The sequence below is a fragment of the Triturus cristatus genome, chromosome 8 (genome assembly GCF_964204655.1).
Source record: "Triturus cristatus chromosome 8, aTriCri1.1, whole genome shotgun sequence".
In the NCBI taxonomy this organism is placed as follows: Eukaryota; Metazoa; Chordata; class Amphibia; order Caudata; family Salamandridae; genus Triturus; species Triturus cristatus.
The window spans coordinates 1,129,502,746-1,129,522,058 of record NC_140591.1 but is presented as its reverse complement, the minus strand read 5'-3'; the positions used below and the strand labels follow the sequence as shown (position 1 = coordinate 1,129,522,058).

At 40.7% G+C, this 19,313-nt stretch overlaps 1 protein-coding gene across 1 annotated transcript in view; it reads left to right on the top strand.

The window, feature by feature from the left end:
• The window catches only part of NMS (neuromedin S), a 367,775-nt gene that overhangs the window by 261,022 nt on the left and 87,440 nt on the right, over positions 1 to 19,313 (top strand). The window contains exon 6 of the mRNA XM_085623803.1: positions 4,271 to 4,306. Within this exon, the coding sequence (XP_085479929.1) occupies positions 4,271 to 4,306 (36 nt within the window). The remainder of the gene's footprint in view (positions 1 to 4,270; positions 4,307 to 19,313) is intronic.

Below are 19,313 nucleotides of genomic sequence, written 5' to 3'. Positions count from 1 at the left end.
ACTTTTCACAGCAATTATCCAGACATTGTAATGCGAGATATGAACATAATCGTACATGGCATAGTTACCTATAGTGACAACAAAGTCATAAGAGTACACATTCGTATTGCAGAGGATCTAGGAGAGTCCTAAGATGTCATTGCACAAAAGTCTTTAAATCGTAGAGTATGTCACTGATAGCAAAATATTTCATTAATTTACAACACACTCGCCTACATCAAACAAGTCCAGCATAACATATCTAGGTTAATCAAATCTAACATTTCCTGTTACAGCTATACCACCCTAACAAAACTTACCCAACCCCCCCCCCCCCCTCCCCACAAATACTTAGCCAATTCTTGCACAATTGAAATGGGTACTACAGGTCTGGTGCCATCTGTAAGAGGTAGCATCTTTGACTTCCACTAGTTTATTTGGATTCCTAAGTAACCTCAGAAGCAAATTATTTCCTAGTTGAATTCCCTTTGTTGTTTTAGCAAAAAGTAGGATGACTTCCATGTTTAGGGAAAAGGAGGAAGCAGTTTGTGGGAAATGTGATGCTTATGTCTAGGTGAGCTTCCCTTAACCAGGAGGCATGCACTCCATTGCAATGGCAGAGGTCAACCCTGCTGATATCTCACCAACAGGGAAAGAGTCAGGATGTCACGATTTCTATGTACTCTAGCCGTGGGTTCTGTGTAGAGCCTGGGTCTCCAACCTTTTCTGTAATAAAAGCTACTTATGTTCAATGAAAATCATCCTGAGCTACTTAATTATAAGTGTTGCAATAATGACTACATCAGGCAAGATTACATTAGTGGGCAGCTTATCACCTCAGTGCATCAGGTGCGGTGCCAGCAGTAATGTAAAACAATTCTGTCAATGCACCTCTTAATTCTCTGAGAATTTGTTTTTCAATAGGTATCTGAGAAAAATTAGGCTCTGGGTTGCATATAGCTATATAATTAGAGATCAATTCTCTGAATAATCAGTCATTACTTGTGTGCACATAGGTGTATGGTTGTAGAAAATGATCCAACCATGTCCTGTAATTTCGTTTCTTATCACATGAGTGGCTCTGCATTCATTTCTTAACTTAAAGTTCAGGATTGGCATTATTTCTGATTTCTTCTAGTCTTATTCCAATGTTATTGTCCCTTGAGTCCTCATTGTTCGCTATTGTCCCTGCCAAATCCTTCTCAGGGTGGCTTACTATGTTCGTAAGGTCTTCTATGCCGTCCTTGAGTGTGGAGACTCTGCACTCCACCTGATCTAATTTCCTTCATTAGATCTAGCCACATGGTGAGGTGATCAATTTTTTCATCAATAAACAATCAATAAGATCCGAGGTCTATACAACGCAACTAAAGATGCAATTCAGAAGTTGCCATACAACACTTGTATTGAGTGTAAGGTGCAAAAGGTGGAAGTCAGGATGTAGAGTGAGAAAGTGAAGTGAGTAAGAGAAGGACTCAATCAGGATTATTGGCATCCCATCATTTCACTTTCAAGTGCCCAGTGTCATCATCTGGTGTACCAATCAACTCTTCTACCTCCCTCTTTAGTCACAGAGGGAAAATGAATGAGTTGTATCCTCTTGTCAAGTTCTTGCCAGAGGAAAAAGTATAGAAAAGAACCTCTCTTTCAGAAGGGTGCAGTGCAAGTAGAACAAAGAAAATGTGATTTAAAATAGGATAAGCAATAAAGATAGAAGGTAATATGCTTCTTGCTTATATTATCGAATCGCATTCCTACGTAAAACACAGTGCAGGAAAAAAGACAGCAGTTATAACTAACCACTGCTTGTGTCTAAGAGAGCTTCTTTTCTACACTTTTTCCTCTGGCAAGAACTTGACAAGAGGATACAACTCATTAATTTTCCCTCTGTGACTAAAGAGGGAGGTAGAAGAGTTGATTGGTACCCCAGATGATGACACTGGGCACTTGAAAGTGAAATGATGGGATGCCAATAATCCCGATTGAGTCCTTCTCTTTCTCACTTCACTTTTTCACTCTACATCCTGACTTCCCACCTTTTGCACCTTACACTCAATACAAGTGTTGTATGGCAACTTCTGAATTGCATCTTTAGTTGCGTTGTATAGACCTCGGATTTTATTGATTGTTTATTAATAAGAATAAGGGGATTCAAATCCGTTTAGGTCTCTAATATTTCCCTCAGACCCTATTGATAGTTTATTTGTTCAATTTTTTCATCAACCATCTTTAGGCTTGACCTCATTTCAAACAGAATTTCTTTAAGGTATGGTTCTATATACAGGACGTTTTCTTGGCCCAGGCAAAATTTATGTTACCTAGGTATAACCTCATTATAATGTAATTTTGTGTTATGTGATGTTCAAAGCAAACATTTCGGTCAAATGCATGGAACAATGCAAACAACAGATGTGAGTGGCTGCTGTTTGTGACACTTGTGTTTTTGCGCTATTTATTTAGCATGAAATGCATCTTCACATCCAAAATAGACACAAGGATGCATTTAATGCTAAAATATAGGAGAAATGACAGTTTTTGATTTTGTGTAATTGTGTTTAATTTTCCATGATTAGGCTAAAGCATATATGCGAAATTCACCAGTTGAGGGGCGAGCAGTGTCATTGCCATAGTTCCTGGGTCCTTATGTTCAAAGAGCAACTTTCCCTGCTTGGGGTCCGTCTTCCCCATTATTCCTTTAGGCATCCCAGTCACCAGTTCTGAAGTGCTCTAAGATTGCTAAATTAAGCTGGCAGTATCAATCTGAGTAGACTATATAGTGTTATTCAAATCCCAAACAAAATAAATCCCAAACAAAATAAGTTTTGTTTTTGGACAATGAATATAATTTGAAAGCAAGTTAATGTTTTTATGTATCTATCCAGTAATATTTTGGTGTGTGTATATTTTAAAGGGCAGGTTTAACATTCCTTTACCAAAGCGCTCTGAGACATCAAACGTATATTTCTGCATGTATTATGAGTGGTGTATTCTAATGTAAACATTTGTAGCTAGCATGTACTAATTATTCAGTTTAAGTTTAGATGTTCAAGTAGCCATAGAGATGAACAGGCCCTGAGTAGATATATTTTTAAATATTGGGAAACACTACAAAATGCAGATATATTGCTGTAACAATACCTGTTTAGAAAATTAGACCACAGTTCATGAATACATAAAATGGGTTCATGTTTTGTAGCATAGAGCGGGCATAGAGATATCTATAAGCAATTACATTTTTGGTCAAGCAACACAGTTTTAGGTTAAGTACAAATTGTACCCTTAATGGAATGTAATTTATGACACAAAGAAAGTAAGTCACATCCATCCCAAAGTCTTCAGATGTTACCAGGATAGTTAAGATCCTGTAAGTTTTGTTTCTTGAAGTTCTTAAACATGGCTTTGTCTCTAAATCTACTTGTGGAAAAAAAAACTTTACTTTTGTTGATAGTCTGGACTTCTGTAATTGTGTACTATATCACCTACTTTTAACACAGTGCCTTCTATAGATTTTCACACCAAAATGAACTATATTACAACATTTTGTTTCTACTCTTTGACTTTTTAACATCCAATTTATTCAAGTGTATATTCCAGCAGTGCCTCTCTTCAAAGAGCTTTTGAAAAATATATTCCTCAAGACTTTAGTGCTTTGATGTTCCTAAATTAACTTAAATGGGATGGATGTTGCTTAACAGTCTTGTAATGTAATGTAAATGCAGTCGATTTATGATCAACATTAACCTCTGTTCAGTGTCATTATTTGATTGCTCTGTTTGATGACATGCCTAGTACCTACTAGTGTTCACAATATCTCTTTGTTGTAGTCTTCCCCTGTGCATCCTTTAATGCGCCTAGCTCCAAAGCTCTCAGACAGAAGAATGAAAAGGTTCCTTGATCCAGTATGCGCTTGTTTCTTCCACCCTTTATTACAACACTAAATTTTCATAATTTTTCTTGTTGTATATAGAATATTCCTGAATAAGCATGACTGTATAATTAAAAGTAAAAGTACATATGCATGCTTTTTACATCCCAGACAGTGACACATTTTCTACACATTTCAAAACATCTTTTTAAATTTCAGAAATATTTTTCTGCAACCACTGTTCCTTGAACTACCTTATTGTGATTGTTCTTACTTTATTTAAATTCTCGCTTTCAATTCAAATGGACTGGAGCAATCTGCCTAAAGCGTTCTTTAGGATTAGTCTGAGAAAAGAGACGGCGAATGAAAGGGAGAGCCTCGCGACAGATGCATACTCTGAAATTAATGTACGCTATCACCTTGCAGGAATCACACATTGCAACTGCTGAATTTACGAAGAAGGTAAGTAAACACTATGCAAAGTTTTGAGCATGCGCAAGAGTAAGATTGTTGTGAATAAAGCTTGGAAAAAGAAGCAGTGCTACTTTTCCCAAACAAATTTGGTGAATTTTCCATTTTCAGTGCTTGTCATGAAATGGATAAAAAGACATGTAGGACACAAATGTAGCTGCACATTGAAATATGTGCATTTCCAGATCATCCATTTATAACTTACACTTACACTACCAAGCCTTGTTTCTAATCCCTACCTTATTGATGTATAACACCAAAACAAGAAACTTTACCCACACAAAAACACTCCCGCAAGTGAAATGTCTCCTCAATTAGCCAGCCAAAGAAATATACCTATGATAGCCCTAAAATGTTTAATATTTGATTGTAAACAGCCTAAATCCTAGTCAAAGAATTCACTAATTTAGGTTATAATATCAGTCTGCCTAAAAATATTATACATTTGGGCAGAAATGGTACAGCTATGACCCAAAAATTGTGTTCCAGAAAGGGTTTGAATTCTAAATGCCAAAAATGTGCCTATAACATAGCTCTCCACTTCGTCTGACAGTGCTGGAAATAAAAATAAGGTATTGTACATCAGCTCTTTTTGTTTTAGGTATGAAAAGTTCACTTTTGGCTTGCAGAATTATGGAAAGTGGAAATAAGGGTGAATTTCTAATGAGCTTCCATTTTGTGGCAGAAGCTTGACTATTGGCACATGCTGTTTTAGTGTGAAAAGTATTTTTACAACACATATCCCAAGAAGTTTCCAAAAGAGCTTTCAGAGTGCATGGGGTCAGTCGGAGACCTGGTAGTGACTTTCTTTCATTGGATTCTTTGTTAATGATTTCAAAATCATGAGATAATAATTCATAGAATAAGCAAACTGATGGGAGGCTTGATTTTTGAAGGGTACATAACAGGTGTCAATCCTTACTGATTAACAGACAAGCAGTGCTTAATTCTGGTCGTACCAGACTGGGACAAAATCAAAAGTTCAGGCTAGCCGCAATTGAGGGTAGGCCAGCTACAGGGACCCAATTAGGCCAGCTGATCCAAAGTACCTTAAATCCTGGTTGCAGAGCTATGTGTGGATCCTTGTAGAAAATGCGTCATGCACCAGAGGCAAAGCATTGGTTTCAAAATGCGATGAGGCTGCGTGTGAGGTCCTTATACATTGATGCCGAGGATCCTGTCATTGGGGCTTGCGATGCGTAGGCTGGTGTCGAGGATTCAAGGCACAGCTGGAACAATGCGTCAGTTCTGATAAGCGGTGAAGCTGCGATGCAGAGTTGCAGTCCAACAGAGTGGCAGCTCTTTCAGGAACAGCAGTCCTTCTTCCTGACAGAGTCTTCACAGGTCCAGAAGTGTACTGAAGTGGTGGTGTCAGTGGCCCGTACTTATACCCAGTTTTGCCCTTTGAAGTTGGACAAACTTCAAGAACAGGCCTATTAAGTGCACAGAAGGCCTGCCCTTCCTGCCCTGGCTCCAGTCTCACTGCAGGGGTATGCAGTCCTTTGTGTGGGGACAGGACAAAGCCCATTCGTTTCTTTTTTAAATATTTTTATTGAGGATTTTTCAATTAATTCCACAAGAGGAGAATACAGAAGTATAAGAAACTATAGCTAATTTAAATGATCCATAAATGCAATAATTTAGAGCGAAAATTAGTATAGTTACATAATAAGATACACAACTATTCACATAACAATAGCTACAGAGAAATAACAGGAGGGTAAGGTGCAAATAATGATTCAAATATAAACCAAGGCAAAACAAGTAAAGGCATATTGCTATCAACTAGTCCGATCCGTCGACTTCTTAATGCCAAAGCAAGATAAACGAATAGGGTATTTCATGATGCCATAAACTTCATTCCTGTCTCAGGGAAAAAGGAGAGGCTCAGGGGGTGAAGCTAAAGTGCAAGAAGTGGTTCTCATAATCAAAAAAGAACAGAATACAAAAACGTCATACTCATTCAATTAAGACCCCTTCTAAAGAGCTATATATAAAAAAAAAGGCCAAATCAGTCCCCATGTGTCGAAAGGCGTGTCCTAGCCAACATTTGTAGTGGGGCCCATATTTTTTCTCCCCTTTTCCTGGCCTTCCTTCTTTTTTGGATATTTAGGTTAATTTCTAGGTTGGAAATCAACAGTATTTGAGCTAACTATCATGGAATGTCCGGGATGTGGGTCACGCCATGCTGATGCAATGCAGACACAGCAAAAACCAAAGGAAATGATGGACGGAGTGTTGAACATTGCAAGCACTCACCCCCAGTCAACTGATCGCGTGTTTAATCCATCACCGTTCTTTAGCCCACTCTGCCACCCCAGTTCAGACATGGCCATATGCAAATCAGTCTGACCCTGTGCCTCATGGGAACAGTCCAGCCCGAACTGCCAAGCCATGTCTTCCCTGGACCGGAAACAAGCTTCCTAGGACCGTTTTCTGGCATTTCAGCCTTCTTCAGCCAGGCTTGCTTGAATCCAGTGGCAAAGTGAGCAAGGGACTCACGTCTGAGCATACCCTGCCAACTTATGGCGAACAAAGCAAAAACCAAAGGAAATGATGGACGGAGTGTTGAACATTGCAAGCACTCACCCCCAGTCAACTGATCTGGGTTTAATCCATCACCGTTCTTTAGCCCACTCTGCCACCCCAGTTCAGACATGGCCATATGCAAATCAGTCTGACCCTGTGCCTCATGGGAACAGTCCAGCCCGAACTGCCAAGCCATGTCTTCCCTGGACCGGAAACAAGCTTCCTAGGACCGGTTTCTGGCATTTCAGCCTTCTTCAGCCAGGCTTGCTTGAATCCAGTGGCAAAGTGAGCAAGGGACTAACGTCTGAGCATACCCTGCCAACTTATGGCGAACAAAGCAAAAACCAAAGGAAATGATGGACGGAGTGTTGAACATTGCAAGCACTCACCCCCAGTAAACTGATCTGGGTTTAATCCATCACCGTTCTTTAGCCCACTCTGCCACCCCAGTTCAGACATGGCCATATGCAAATCAGTCTGACCCTGTACCTCATGGGAACAGTCCAGCCCGAACTGCCAAGCCATGTCTTCCCTGGACCGGAAACAAGCTTCCTAGGACCGGTTTCTGGCATTTCAGCCTTCTTCAGCCAGGCTTGCTTGAATCCAGTGGCAAAGTGAGCAAGGGACTCACGTCTGAGCATACCCTGCCAACTTATGGCGAACAAAGCAAAAACCAAAGGAAATGATTGACGGACTGTTGAACATTGCAAGCACTCACCCCCAGTCAACTGATCTGGGTTTAATCCATCACCGTTCTTTAGCCCACTCTGCCACCCCAGTTCAGACATGGCCATATGCAAATCAGTCTGACCCTGTGCCTCATGGGAACAGTCCAGCCCGAACTGCCAGCCATGTCTTCCCTGGACCGGAAACAAGCTTCCTAGGACCGGTTTCTGGCATTTTAGCTTTCTTCAGCCAGGCTTGCTTGAATCCAGTGGCAAAGTGAGCAAGGGACTCACGTCTGAGCATACCCTGCCAACTTATGGCGAACAAAGCAAAAACCAAAGGAAATGATGGACGGAGTGTTGAACATTGCAAGCACTCACCCCCAGTCAATTGATCTGGGTTTTTATCCATCACCGTTCTTTAGCCCACTCTGCCACCCCAGTTCAGACATGGCCATATGCAAATCAGTCTGACCCTGTGCCTCATGGGAACAGTCCAGCCCGAACTGCCAAGCCATGTCTTCCCTGGACCGGAAACAAGCTTCCTAGGACCGGTTTCTGGCATTTCAGCCTTCTTCAGCCAGGCTTGCTTGAATCCAGTGGCAAAGTGAGCAAGGGACTCACGTCTGAGCATACCCTGCCAACTTATGGCGAACAAAGCAAAAACCAAAGGAAATGATGGACGGAGTGTTGAACATTGCAAGCACTCACCCCCAGTCAACTGATCTGGGTTTAATCCATCACCGTTCTTTAGCCCACTCTGCCACCCCAGTTCAGACATGGCCATATGCAAATCAGTCTGACCCTGTGCCTCATGGGAACAGTCCAGCCCGAACTGCTAAGCCATGTCTTCCCTGGACCGGAAACAAGCTTCCTAGGACCGGTTTCTGGCATTTCAGCCTTCTTCAGCCAGGCTTGCTTGAATCCAGTGGCAAAGTGAGCAAGGGACTCACGTCTGAGCATACCCTGCCAACTTATGGCGAACAAAGCAAAAACCAAAGGAAATGATGGACGGAGTGTTGAACATTGCAAGCACTCACCCCCAGTCAACTGATCTGGGTTTAATCCATCACCGTTCTTTAGCCCACTCTGCCACCCCAGTTCAGACATGGCCATATGCAAATCAGTCTGACCCTGTGCCTCATGGGAACAGTCCAGCCCGAACTGCCAAGCCATGTCTTCCCTGGACCGGAAACAAGCTTCCTAGGACCGGTTTCTGGCATTTCAGCCTTCTTCAGCCAGGCTTGCTTGAATCCAGTGGCAAAGTGAGCAAGGGACTCACGTCTGAGCATACCCTGCCAACTTATGGCGAACAAAGCAAAAACCAAAGGAAATGATGGACGGAGTGTTGAACATTGCAAGCACTCACCCCCAGTCAACTGATCCGGGTTTAATCCATCACCGTTCTTTAGCCCACTCTGCCACCCCAGTTCAGACATGGCCATATGCAAATCAGTCTGACCCTGTGCCTCATGGGAACAGTCCAGCCCGAACTGCCAAGCCATATCTTCCCTGGACCGGAAACAAGCTTCCTAGGACCGGTTTCTGGCATTTCAGCCTTCTTCAGCCAGGCTTGCTTGAATCCAGTGGCAAAGTGAGCAAGGGACTCACGTCTGAGCATACCCTGCCAACTTATGGCAAACAAAGCAAAAACCAAAGGAAATGATGGATGGAGTGTTGAACATTGCAAGCACTCACCCCCAGTCAACTGATCTGGGTTTAATCCATCACCGTTCTTTAGCCCACTCTGCCACCCCAGTTCAGACATGGCCATATGCAAATCAGTGTGACCCTGTGCCTCATGGGAACAGTCCAGCACGAACTGCCAAGCCATGTCTTCACTGGACCGGAAACAAGCTTCCTAGGGCCGGTTTCTGGCATTTCAGCCTTCTTCAGCCAGGCTTGCTTGAATCCAGTGGCAAAGTGAGCAAGGTACTCACGTCTGAGCATTCCCTGCCAATGCAGATACAGACAACGGCCATTGCTACAAGAACAAAAAGCTGCCCTGACCTAGTGACCATATCATTATGTGTGCTTGGCAGTACTAGCTGGGGAGTCATTCTAATGTCCAGCAATAGTGATGTTTCAATAAACCTGTTTATCTCTTGTTTCAATAAATCCAGTGCCTAAAAAGAACTGAACATGTGCACCACTTTGACAGCGGAGGCAGCTCATGCCAGCATTCCCTCCCCATTTAGCAATATTTGCCGGCGTATAGTATAGGTCAAAAAGTGTTTTTATATGTTGCGCCTCCAAACCTGCAGACAACAATAAAGTGAGACCTAGTTATAAAGATTCATTAAAACAACAATTAGTGGTATATAACGTCTTCTGCCATTTGCCAATATGTTTTTCCAAACCATCAGACATGCCACCCCGGATATATTCATAAATATGACTAATAGTACATCTGGAAGCAATCCTCATGATTTCCATCAACATCAGCTTAACAAATCCGCTTGATCCCCTTACCTTTTTTGAGAGATAATCAGGAATCTGGTGGTATTAAAAAAATTATTTCTTATCCAGCCCATAATCCTGCTGCAGTTCTTCACCTTATGCTGTTGTGTCTCCTATATAAAAGTCCCTAAATCTCCTGAGTCCCCTGGCCACCCATACGTGACAACAGGAATCCCTTAGCAGTGAGGGAGGAGAAAGAGTTGGGGTATAGTAATTGAGTTTCCCTAATATAATTCTTTTTTTCAGCTTTAACCAAATCTTAAAAGCCACTCCAAGGGTCTTAAATTTAACTTTCTTAAAAAAAGCTTGGTTCAATTATCTTTAAAAAGCTGCTTTTAGCGTCATCCGTGATAAGTAGTACATATATTGGAGTGTTACCTTCTCCAGTACCTCAACTTCCTTCACTCTCACCAATAAGAGATCTCCTGTATTGTAGAGCAGCAGCCCACTGATAGAATTAGAAATTGAGAACGGCCCACCCACCTCTTTCTCTTTTTTTTTTTAAAGTTTGAAAAGCTTTATTAGCATTTAATAATACATAAACATATCAGCAGTACATGGACAAAAGATGCAAATGCGAAAATGTAACATGTGAAATAGCTGATACTTAAAAGAAAAGAGTAAAAGCATTTTTGGGAATTTTAACCAAGGTAAAGGGGGCAGGGGAGGTAGGAAGGGGGGGAGGAAAGGGAATGACCATATCTAATAAAGGAGAAATAGGAATAATCATATAAAACCGAGAAAGGCATACCAAAGTACGTATCATAAATAGATAAATAAATAAATAAAGGAGGATTTTGAATGAGTAAATAATTCAAGGAGGTTTAAATTTATCAGAGGTAAGGTGTGAGTTATTTTGCAAAACCATACGATCTAAAAAGGAGGTAAGGGGTAACCAGAATAGATCTCTATTAATGAGTGGTTTACATGAGGAGACAAAAGCAACGTCCAATCTATGGAAATGACAGAGGGTATTCCACCAATGTTGTACGGAAAGCTTTGTGAGAGTTTTCCAGTTGAAAGAAATGTGTTGAAAGGCTAGAGCAAGCATAAGATCATAAAGGCCATTAATGTGTGAGGGAAGAACTAAAGAGTCAAAAAGGCTTCCAGCAAAGAGAAGAGTTATAGAATAAGGAGTGGAAATTGAAAACAGACGGGATACGTATGACCAGATCTTCTCCCAAAAAACGGAAACAGGAGGACAGAGAAAGAGGAGATGAATGAGATCGGCATTAGAAGAGCCACAAGTCCAGCAATTAGAGTCAGCAATGGAGGAGGAGAACCTTGCCAAAGAAACAGGGGAAAGATAAAGTCTGTGGTAAAGGAAGAACATAGATTGGGTAAGAGAGGCAGAATGAGAGACTTTTAAAGATCTAGACCAAAGTTTATCCCAAAAAGTAATAGACCACTCGCAGCCCAAATCCGATTCCCAAGAAAGTTCTAATTTAGTACGGTCTGGATTGGGAGCTAAAAAATATTTATATATAAGAGACACTTTAGGGAAAGTAAGAAGTATTTTGAGAAGCAGATTTTGAGTGATAGATGAAGATGAATGTGGAAGAGAAAAATATATGTCAAGAATAATTGTCATGATAGTAATAAACTTCTGCAAAAAGGAGCGAGGGCAATGGAATAAGGATTGAAAGTGAGGTAAGGAACAAGGAGAGGTTCCATCGAACAGGTGTTTCACCCATATAATACCCTTTAATCTCCACTCCTTCCAAAAAAAGGGTCTATTCTTGAGAAGAATAAGCGAGTTATGCCAGATAGGGGAGTCTAAAAAAGATTCGCGAGAAAGAGAGTTAGGAAAAAATAAAGATTTCAGGAGAGAGCACGTATGTTTAAATAGGGGAGAAGAGGTGTGAGAAGTCTTGGTAGAAAAACGTATAACTTCTTTGAAAGAAAAGGGTAACAATAAAATCTGTTCAATGGAAAACCAAAGAGGAGTAAAGGGGGAGGAATCTGATATGAGCCATTTTGAAGCTTGGCGAAGGGAGAAGGACTTATGATAAAGTTGAAAGTCCGGAAAGTTCACTCCACCGTTGGATTTTGGTTTCCGAAGCGATGCTAAGGCGATTCTGGATTTTTTATTTTTTCAAAGAAAACTAGAGAGACATGAATCAATACGTTTAAAATATATAGCTGGAATATGAATGGGGAGCATGGAGAGTACATAAATTAAAATTGGGGCAATCATCATTTTAATCGAATCCAACCGACCCCACCAAGAAAGAAAAAGAGTGTTCCAAGAAGAAAGTATTTTCTCAATCCGAGATAAGACCGTGGACATATTTGATTTAATTGAAGAGGTGATGGAATTGGAAAACCATATGCCTAGGTATTTGATCTTTGAACTATTCCATGCAAAACCAGTAGTAGAAAAAGAATGGGGGAGACAGAATTTTGTGAGAGGGAGAATTTCAGTCTTGTCAGAGTTAATTTTGAAACCAGAGACTAGCGAGAAGGATTCGAATTCAAGCAATAATGGAGGAATAGAGGTTTCAGGAGCAGAAATAAATAAGAGAATATCATCTGCGTATGCAGAGAGTTTTAATTGATGATCACCATAAGGAAATCCAGAAATGGAATCATTGGAGCGGATGGAAGTCAAAAAGGGTTCGAGGGTTAGAACGAAAAGAAGCGGGGATAAAGGACATCCTTGACGAACGCCACGCTGAAGAGAGAAGTAAGAGGAGACCTGGCCATTAACTAAAACCGACGCTTTAGGAGCAGAATACAATAAGGAAATAAGCGATATAAAGTTAGGACCAAAACCATGCCAACGTAAAGATGCAAACAAAAAAGACCAGTCTACTCTATCAAAAGCCTTCTCTGCATCGACAGATATAGCGGCCAGCGAAATAGAAAGAGAGGGGACTTTATTCAAGACATTGAGAAGAAGACGTGAATTATCAGAAGTGAGTCTACCCTTAACAAAACCACATTGTTCCTTACCAATAAGATGAGTCATGAGGGGATCTAACCGTAACGCAAGTAGCTTAGCAAATAGTTTATAATCAACATTAACTAGCGAGATCGGTCTGTAGTTCTTACAAAATTGGGGGTCCCGACCTTCCTTGGGAATAAGGCAGATAGTAGCTTCCTGAAAAGTACCCTCTGTCTTACCATTTGAATAAAATGATTGAAAAAGATTTAAGAGCTTAGGGAGTAACAAATCAGAGAAGTGCAAATAAAATTCCACAGAAAAACCATCCGGGCCAGGTGTCTTCCCTTTAGTAAGAGTATGAAGTGCATTGGAGAGTTCAGTAAGGGAAAGATCTTTTTCAAGATTGAGGAAATTGATATGGGAAGTAGAAGGAGAAGGAATTTTATCAAAATAAGCTCGGAAGTGACACCTGAGGGAGGGATGGGTCTGACGTGAACCCACGCACGTCGCCGCTGCGCTTCCTGTTCACTGAGCCCCGCCCCTTCTTGCCGCACGATGTCCGCCGATGGAGACCGCCGATACTCTGCATAGTAACACTGGGAGAATTACGTGTTCGCCCGAGGCCTGTTGTCTATTATCTATAGCCAGGACAGCCAGAACAGCAGAGGAGAGGAGCCGCAGCTGAGCAAACCGAATGAGCCGCTTGTGTTAGCACTGACAACCAGCACTGAACAGCTGGGGTGAGGAGTCTTTCAGTCTACGGACTACTTCCGCTGTCATTTTGAAGGGCCAGATTGATATGTCTGCTTTGCCCACGGTCCTCGACGACTCTGTTTTCCACGATTGTTCTCCATGCTTCGACTTGGATGAGTGGAGCTGTTTGTGGAGTTGTTTTTTGTTCTAGTAGTTCCTTGTAAACACGATGGCTCTTCGGTATGCTTAAAACTCCTGGCGTCTTGACACTGCTTGCGGATTGGAATCTTTTGTCTATTTCCTATACTCCAGGAGAAGAAGAGAAACCGCGAAGTATTTCAGTATTTCAGTCACTTTTTTTTTAAATTTTTTTTTTAGACCTCCTATTTTCCTCTAATTGTTGCTGCCTATTATAATCTCCCTCCGCAGTCATGGCAGCGAGAGCCGGAGGCAGACAGGTTAAAACAGACTTGGTGAGAGAACTCCTAAAATCTCCATCGGTGGCCACACCAGTACCTGCCTGCAAAGGTGAGAAAAAAAACACCAGAAGGGTGCAACAAAGAAACGCCCAACAACCTAAAGCAGCGGAAAAATACAGACAAAATAAGCATCGTATTTCAAATAAGCTAATGGGGGAGGAAGATTTCGAGGAGGAGGAGGAGGATGACAAGGCAGTAGATGCAGAGTCACTATCTGAACTATTGGCGGAATTGAGTGGATTGATAGTTGGAGACAGAGTTGAAGGAATTGAGAGAATTGAGGTAAATAACAAAGAGCAAAAATTGGATAATATGGACAATACCGCCACTATTGTTGGGACCATAGTTGGTGTCGAGAATCAATTGAGCCCTAAGCAGTACCCCCTCTTTTCTAAACCTATGCCCCGAGGCGAATTATAAATACTCCAACAAGGGATGATACCAACCAAAGAGGGTTGAACTGCGCAGCTGAGCAAGGAGCTTCCAGTGTAAATGGGCTTTTAAGGGCTCCAACAATGCCTGTGACAGAGGCTGGTTTAATAGAGCCGTCATTGGTAATACCAAACGCTTCTCCGCTTCACTCTATTGTTCTACCATCTCTTCAACAGAACCAGTCTTCTCCAACTTGCTGCTCGTCTTTAATCGAGGGTGTGTCTCAACTCCATCAGACCCAGCATAGCCCTGTAGAGACTGTAAAGGTGGCGCAAGTTGTGGGGAAAGTACTATGTGTAAACTCTGTTTCCTCATCACCTCTCACTAACCTGCCAGTGCCAGACTCAGGTCAAGGATTAGGTCCATCACTGACCCAAGAAGAGGCAGCAAGTTTACTTCCGAATGCCAAAAAAACAAATTCGGTTGAAGAGATGCTGGTAATAATACTTCGTGAGATAAGGGATTTTAAAATCTCCCAAGCTGATGAGATATCACAACTTCATGAAAGGCTCACAAAAATAGAGGAGCATTTTGGAAACCTTCCTTTAAGGGTCTTGGAAGCTGAAGCTCGTATCTCGACTTTAGAGGATTCTTTAACTATAATTCAGAAAGACTTATGTGTGGCAAATAAGGAGAAATCCCAACTAGCGGAAAAATTGCAAGAATTAGAAAACTACAATAGACGATCCAATCCACGCCTAGTGGGCATTCAAGAAGGCATGGAAGATACGGAAATGGTGAAATGGACAAAGTCCCTTTTTAAAAAAGCTATCCCCGAGTTACAAGGAGACTTAACAATTACCAGAGCACACAGAGTCCCTGCATACAAACCTAATAGCCTAAAATACTCTCGTACAATATTACTTAATTTCTCAGATTATAGGGTGAAAGAGAGAATCCTCAATACAGCCTTCTCAAGAACAACATTTAATGCTGATGAAGTAAAACAAAATTGGGATGTTTTCTGACATGTCAGCAGCATCTGCCCATAGATGCAGAGACTTTGTTAAGATGATTGACTCCATTAAGGCTAAGGGTACCCAAGCTATGATCATCCAGCAGTCTAAATTGAAGGTGTTAGCAAAAGGGAGATTTTTTATTTTTACAGATTTACAAGAAGCTCAGTCATTTTTGGAAGGTCTGTGATTCAAATCGGGTGATGGATAATTAACTGGTTTTTTTTGTTTGTTTGTTTTTTGAGAAAGTAAGGGGCGGCCGGATGACGGTACAGGAAGCGCATAAGGATGCAAAAAAATGGCATCCATACAGAAGAAAAGCGAACAGAGGGGGACGGAATTGGGTCACGGGGGGTTACCGTCCACTCTAGGGGGGGGTGGAGGGGTGGGTTGGTGAAGGGGGTGTTGTAGAGAGAAAAAAAGAGAGTTCATATGATAAGAAGTTATTTGATCAGTTAGGAGTACAACTACGGGGGAGAAAAATCCATTGTTAGCAGTAGCCTGTTTTTTGCTAATTAAGTTTATCAAATTCTTTCTCTCACATGGAAAGGTGCCTCCAGATTTGAGTCGGGGGGTTCCTCTACAAGTGATGACTGGAATAGGGCTTAAATTCCCGATAGCTTGTTTATACTCGGAAAGAATTATAAGAATTATAAGATTTGAGCTTAATGCTATTTGCACTCTTATTGCTGATTTTGCACGACTTTGCACGATTTTGCACAGCTGCTTAAAAAGGAGGTTTTAGACATATGTTGCACATTTTTTGCATTTTTAATTCAGTTTTCTATAACTAGTTGCTGTTTTTGGAATGACGGTCGGTGTATTTTCCACAAAGGTTGTTTATATGTATGCATTTGCACTTTACTGTTTGCGCATTTCTGCACTAGAGATTGGTTATTTTCTAAAGTACCTGAATGTATCTTTTTTTATGAGTATTAATGAGAAATAGGATGAAGTTTGTGTCCTTTAACACAAATGGTCTGAATAATGTTCGTAAGAAAAATGCTATCGAATGTTGGTTAAGAACTCTCAGCCCCGATATTATTTTCCTCCAAGAGACCCACCACAGAACCTCTGTACAATCTGATAATATCTTAAAGGATTGGGCGGATCACAGGATTTCATCAGTAGCTGGATTAGCACAGAGGGGGGTGTGCATCTTAATAGGAAAACACATAGGCTTTCTTTTGGAAGGGTCACTTACTGACCCTGGCGGAAGATGGGCATTTGCCTATGGTAAATTAAATCATGTAAATATAATATTAGCTACAATATATACACCAGTGATAGATGACCCGCTTCCAATTTTGCAGTTGAAACAAGCTTTGACGGGTATTCCTGGGCAAATAATATGGGGGGGGGGGGGGATTTTAACTTTTTACAGAATCCTTTAATTGACTCATCTAAAAAAGATCGGCGCCAGAATAAACCCCAAGTCGCCATCGCCCTACAGAGTTGTAAATCGGATCTGGATGTTATCGATCACTGGCGTTCTTCTAATACCCTCAAGCGTCAATATTCCTGTTATTCTGCAAAATATGATTCTGCATCTAGGATTGATTTTTCTTTTCTTCATATGGGCGAGAAGTTTACAAATGCGATCATCTAACCAAATGCTTTTTCTGATCACGCTGCACTTTATATGGAATTAATAATAGGAAAGCAAGAATTGGCGTCAGCTAGAAGATGGTATTTTAATAAATTAAACCTTTCAGATTCACAATGGTGTTCAGACATTCAGGTAGAGATCGACGAGTTTTTCATGCGGAATAGAGGGTCTGCTCCAATTAACATGATTTGGGATGCATTTAAGGCTACTTTAAGGGGAACAATCACTTCCAAAGACATACCAAAGCAGAGGGCAAAAAGAGAGGAGAAAATTATGATACAGACAAATCTGGTACATGCAAACCAGGAGCATTACAGGGTAAGATCTTTAGCCTTGGCACAAAAAGTAGCAGAAGCAAAGAAAATGATGAAGGAATTTTATTATGATCTGGCTGACACAAACAGTAACCTCTATGCACAGAAACTCTATTCACTCTCTCCCCCGTGGCAAGGCTACTGGTGATGATGGGCTCCCTGCAGAATTTTTTAAAAAGAATTGAGGGTACCCTTCGCAATGAGTTTTTAACTTCAGCAAATTATATATTGCAAGGAGGGCAACCTCCGGACTCTTTTCACACTGCGGTAGTGGTTAGCATCTTAAAAAAGGGAAAGGACAAGGAGAATACGAACTCTTACAGGCCTATTAGTCTGTTACACACAGATTATAAAATTTTCACGAAACTCTTAGCGAACCGATTGAATAAAATAGTAGGGTCTCTTATAGACCCTGACCAATGCGGGTTTATAGCAGGAAGGCACCTTTACACAAATACGACATTTTTATTGGAGGCATTGGATTATTTTAAGATCAATAATGTGAAAGCACAAATCTGGTTTTTAGACGCCGAAAAGGCATTTGACCTGGTGTCATGGGACTGTCTTTTTGCGATTTTGCACAGTTTCGATTTCCCGATCAATTTTATCTCCCTCCTGAAACAACTTTATGAGAACTCTAGGGCACAGATTATTATTAATAGCACAAATGTTGGAACTTGTCTAGTTAATAGGGGTACACGGCAAGGTTGCCCTTTATCGCCAATTTTATTTGCTTTATTTATTGAGCCTTTGGCGATTGCTATTAGGGGGATATTGATCGATACAGTACCTATAGTCGGAATGACAAATATAAAATTATACGCGGATGATATCGCTCTTTTTTTAAATCCAAAGTCCACAACTCAAGTAGCAATTTTTTTAAAAAATTCCGACTTTCAATTATTAGGAGGATATAGGATAAATGTTAAAAAAACAGAAATCATTTTAGTCAATTGCACTGTAGACACTTTATTGCCAGAATTTAGGCAGATCTATAATACTGATCCAAAGAGATACTTGGGAATTTTTATCTCTGAAAATTTGGAAGATTTATATTCATTAAATTATATACCTCTGTTAAAAAGGGTTGGTCTACAATTAGAGCGCTGGAATCAACTGCCACTATCAATAATGGGGCGCGTCGCTTTAATTCGGATGTCTATTATACCTCTGTTTAATTTTCTTTTTAGTGCAGCCCCTTGTGCAATTCAGGTTTTTTTTTTTTTTAAATCGATGCTATGTTCTCTTCTTTTCTTTGGGCAAAAAAACTCAGAGATTAGCACTTAGCATTTTACACTTTCCATCCACACAAGGAGGGTTGTCCCTCCAAAATATTAGAGAATATTATCACGCTACTTTCGCACACCACAGTTTTAGGTTTTTTTTCACAGAAGATCACGAGGCAGACAATTTCTTCATGAGGAAAATGCTGTTGGAATCTACAATTATCGGTCCCGTAAGAATTACAAAAGATCCAAAGAAGGTCCGTTATAAGTCTCTCCAGTGGCTACTTAAGCAGAAAACCCAATTTATGAAATACCATAATATTTCTAGTATAAGTAAGTCAACGAGTTTAGTTAATTTCAATATAGGGGTTGCGGGTTCTCTGGATAAAAATATTCTGAGTCTCTGGAAAGAGAATGGTTTCGAGAAAATTGAGAACTTTCTACTAGGTAATAGATGGAAATCCTGGGAGGAAATCAAGGGGCAGATCCATCATTCAAACACTATATTGAAATGGTCCTTTTTCTCTCTCCATGCCGTGTTTAATGAGGTAGATATGGATAAGCTATTTCACAAAAGCGATATAACAGAAGAGTTGAACAATCCTACGCAAAGAAAGATTAGTTTTTGGATAAAAAAATTAAAAGCTGATAATTCAGCGGAATTGTATAATAAAGTCAGAGACAGATGGAAAAAGAGGGAAGATATTGAAATTGATAGACCAACGTAGAACAAAGTCAATAAATTTAA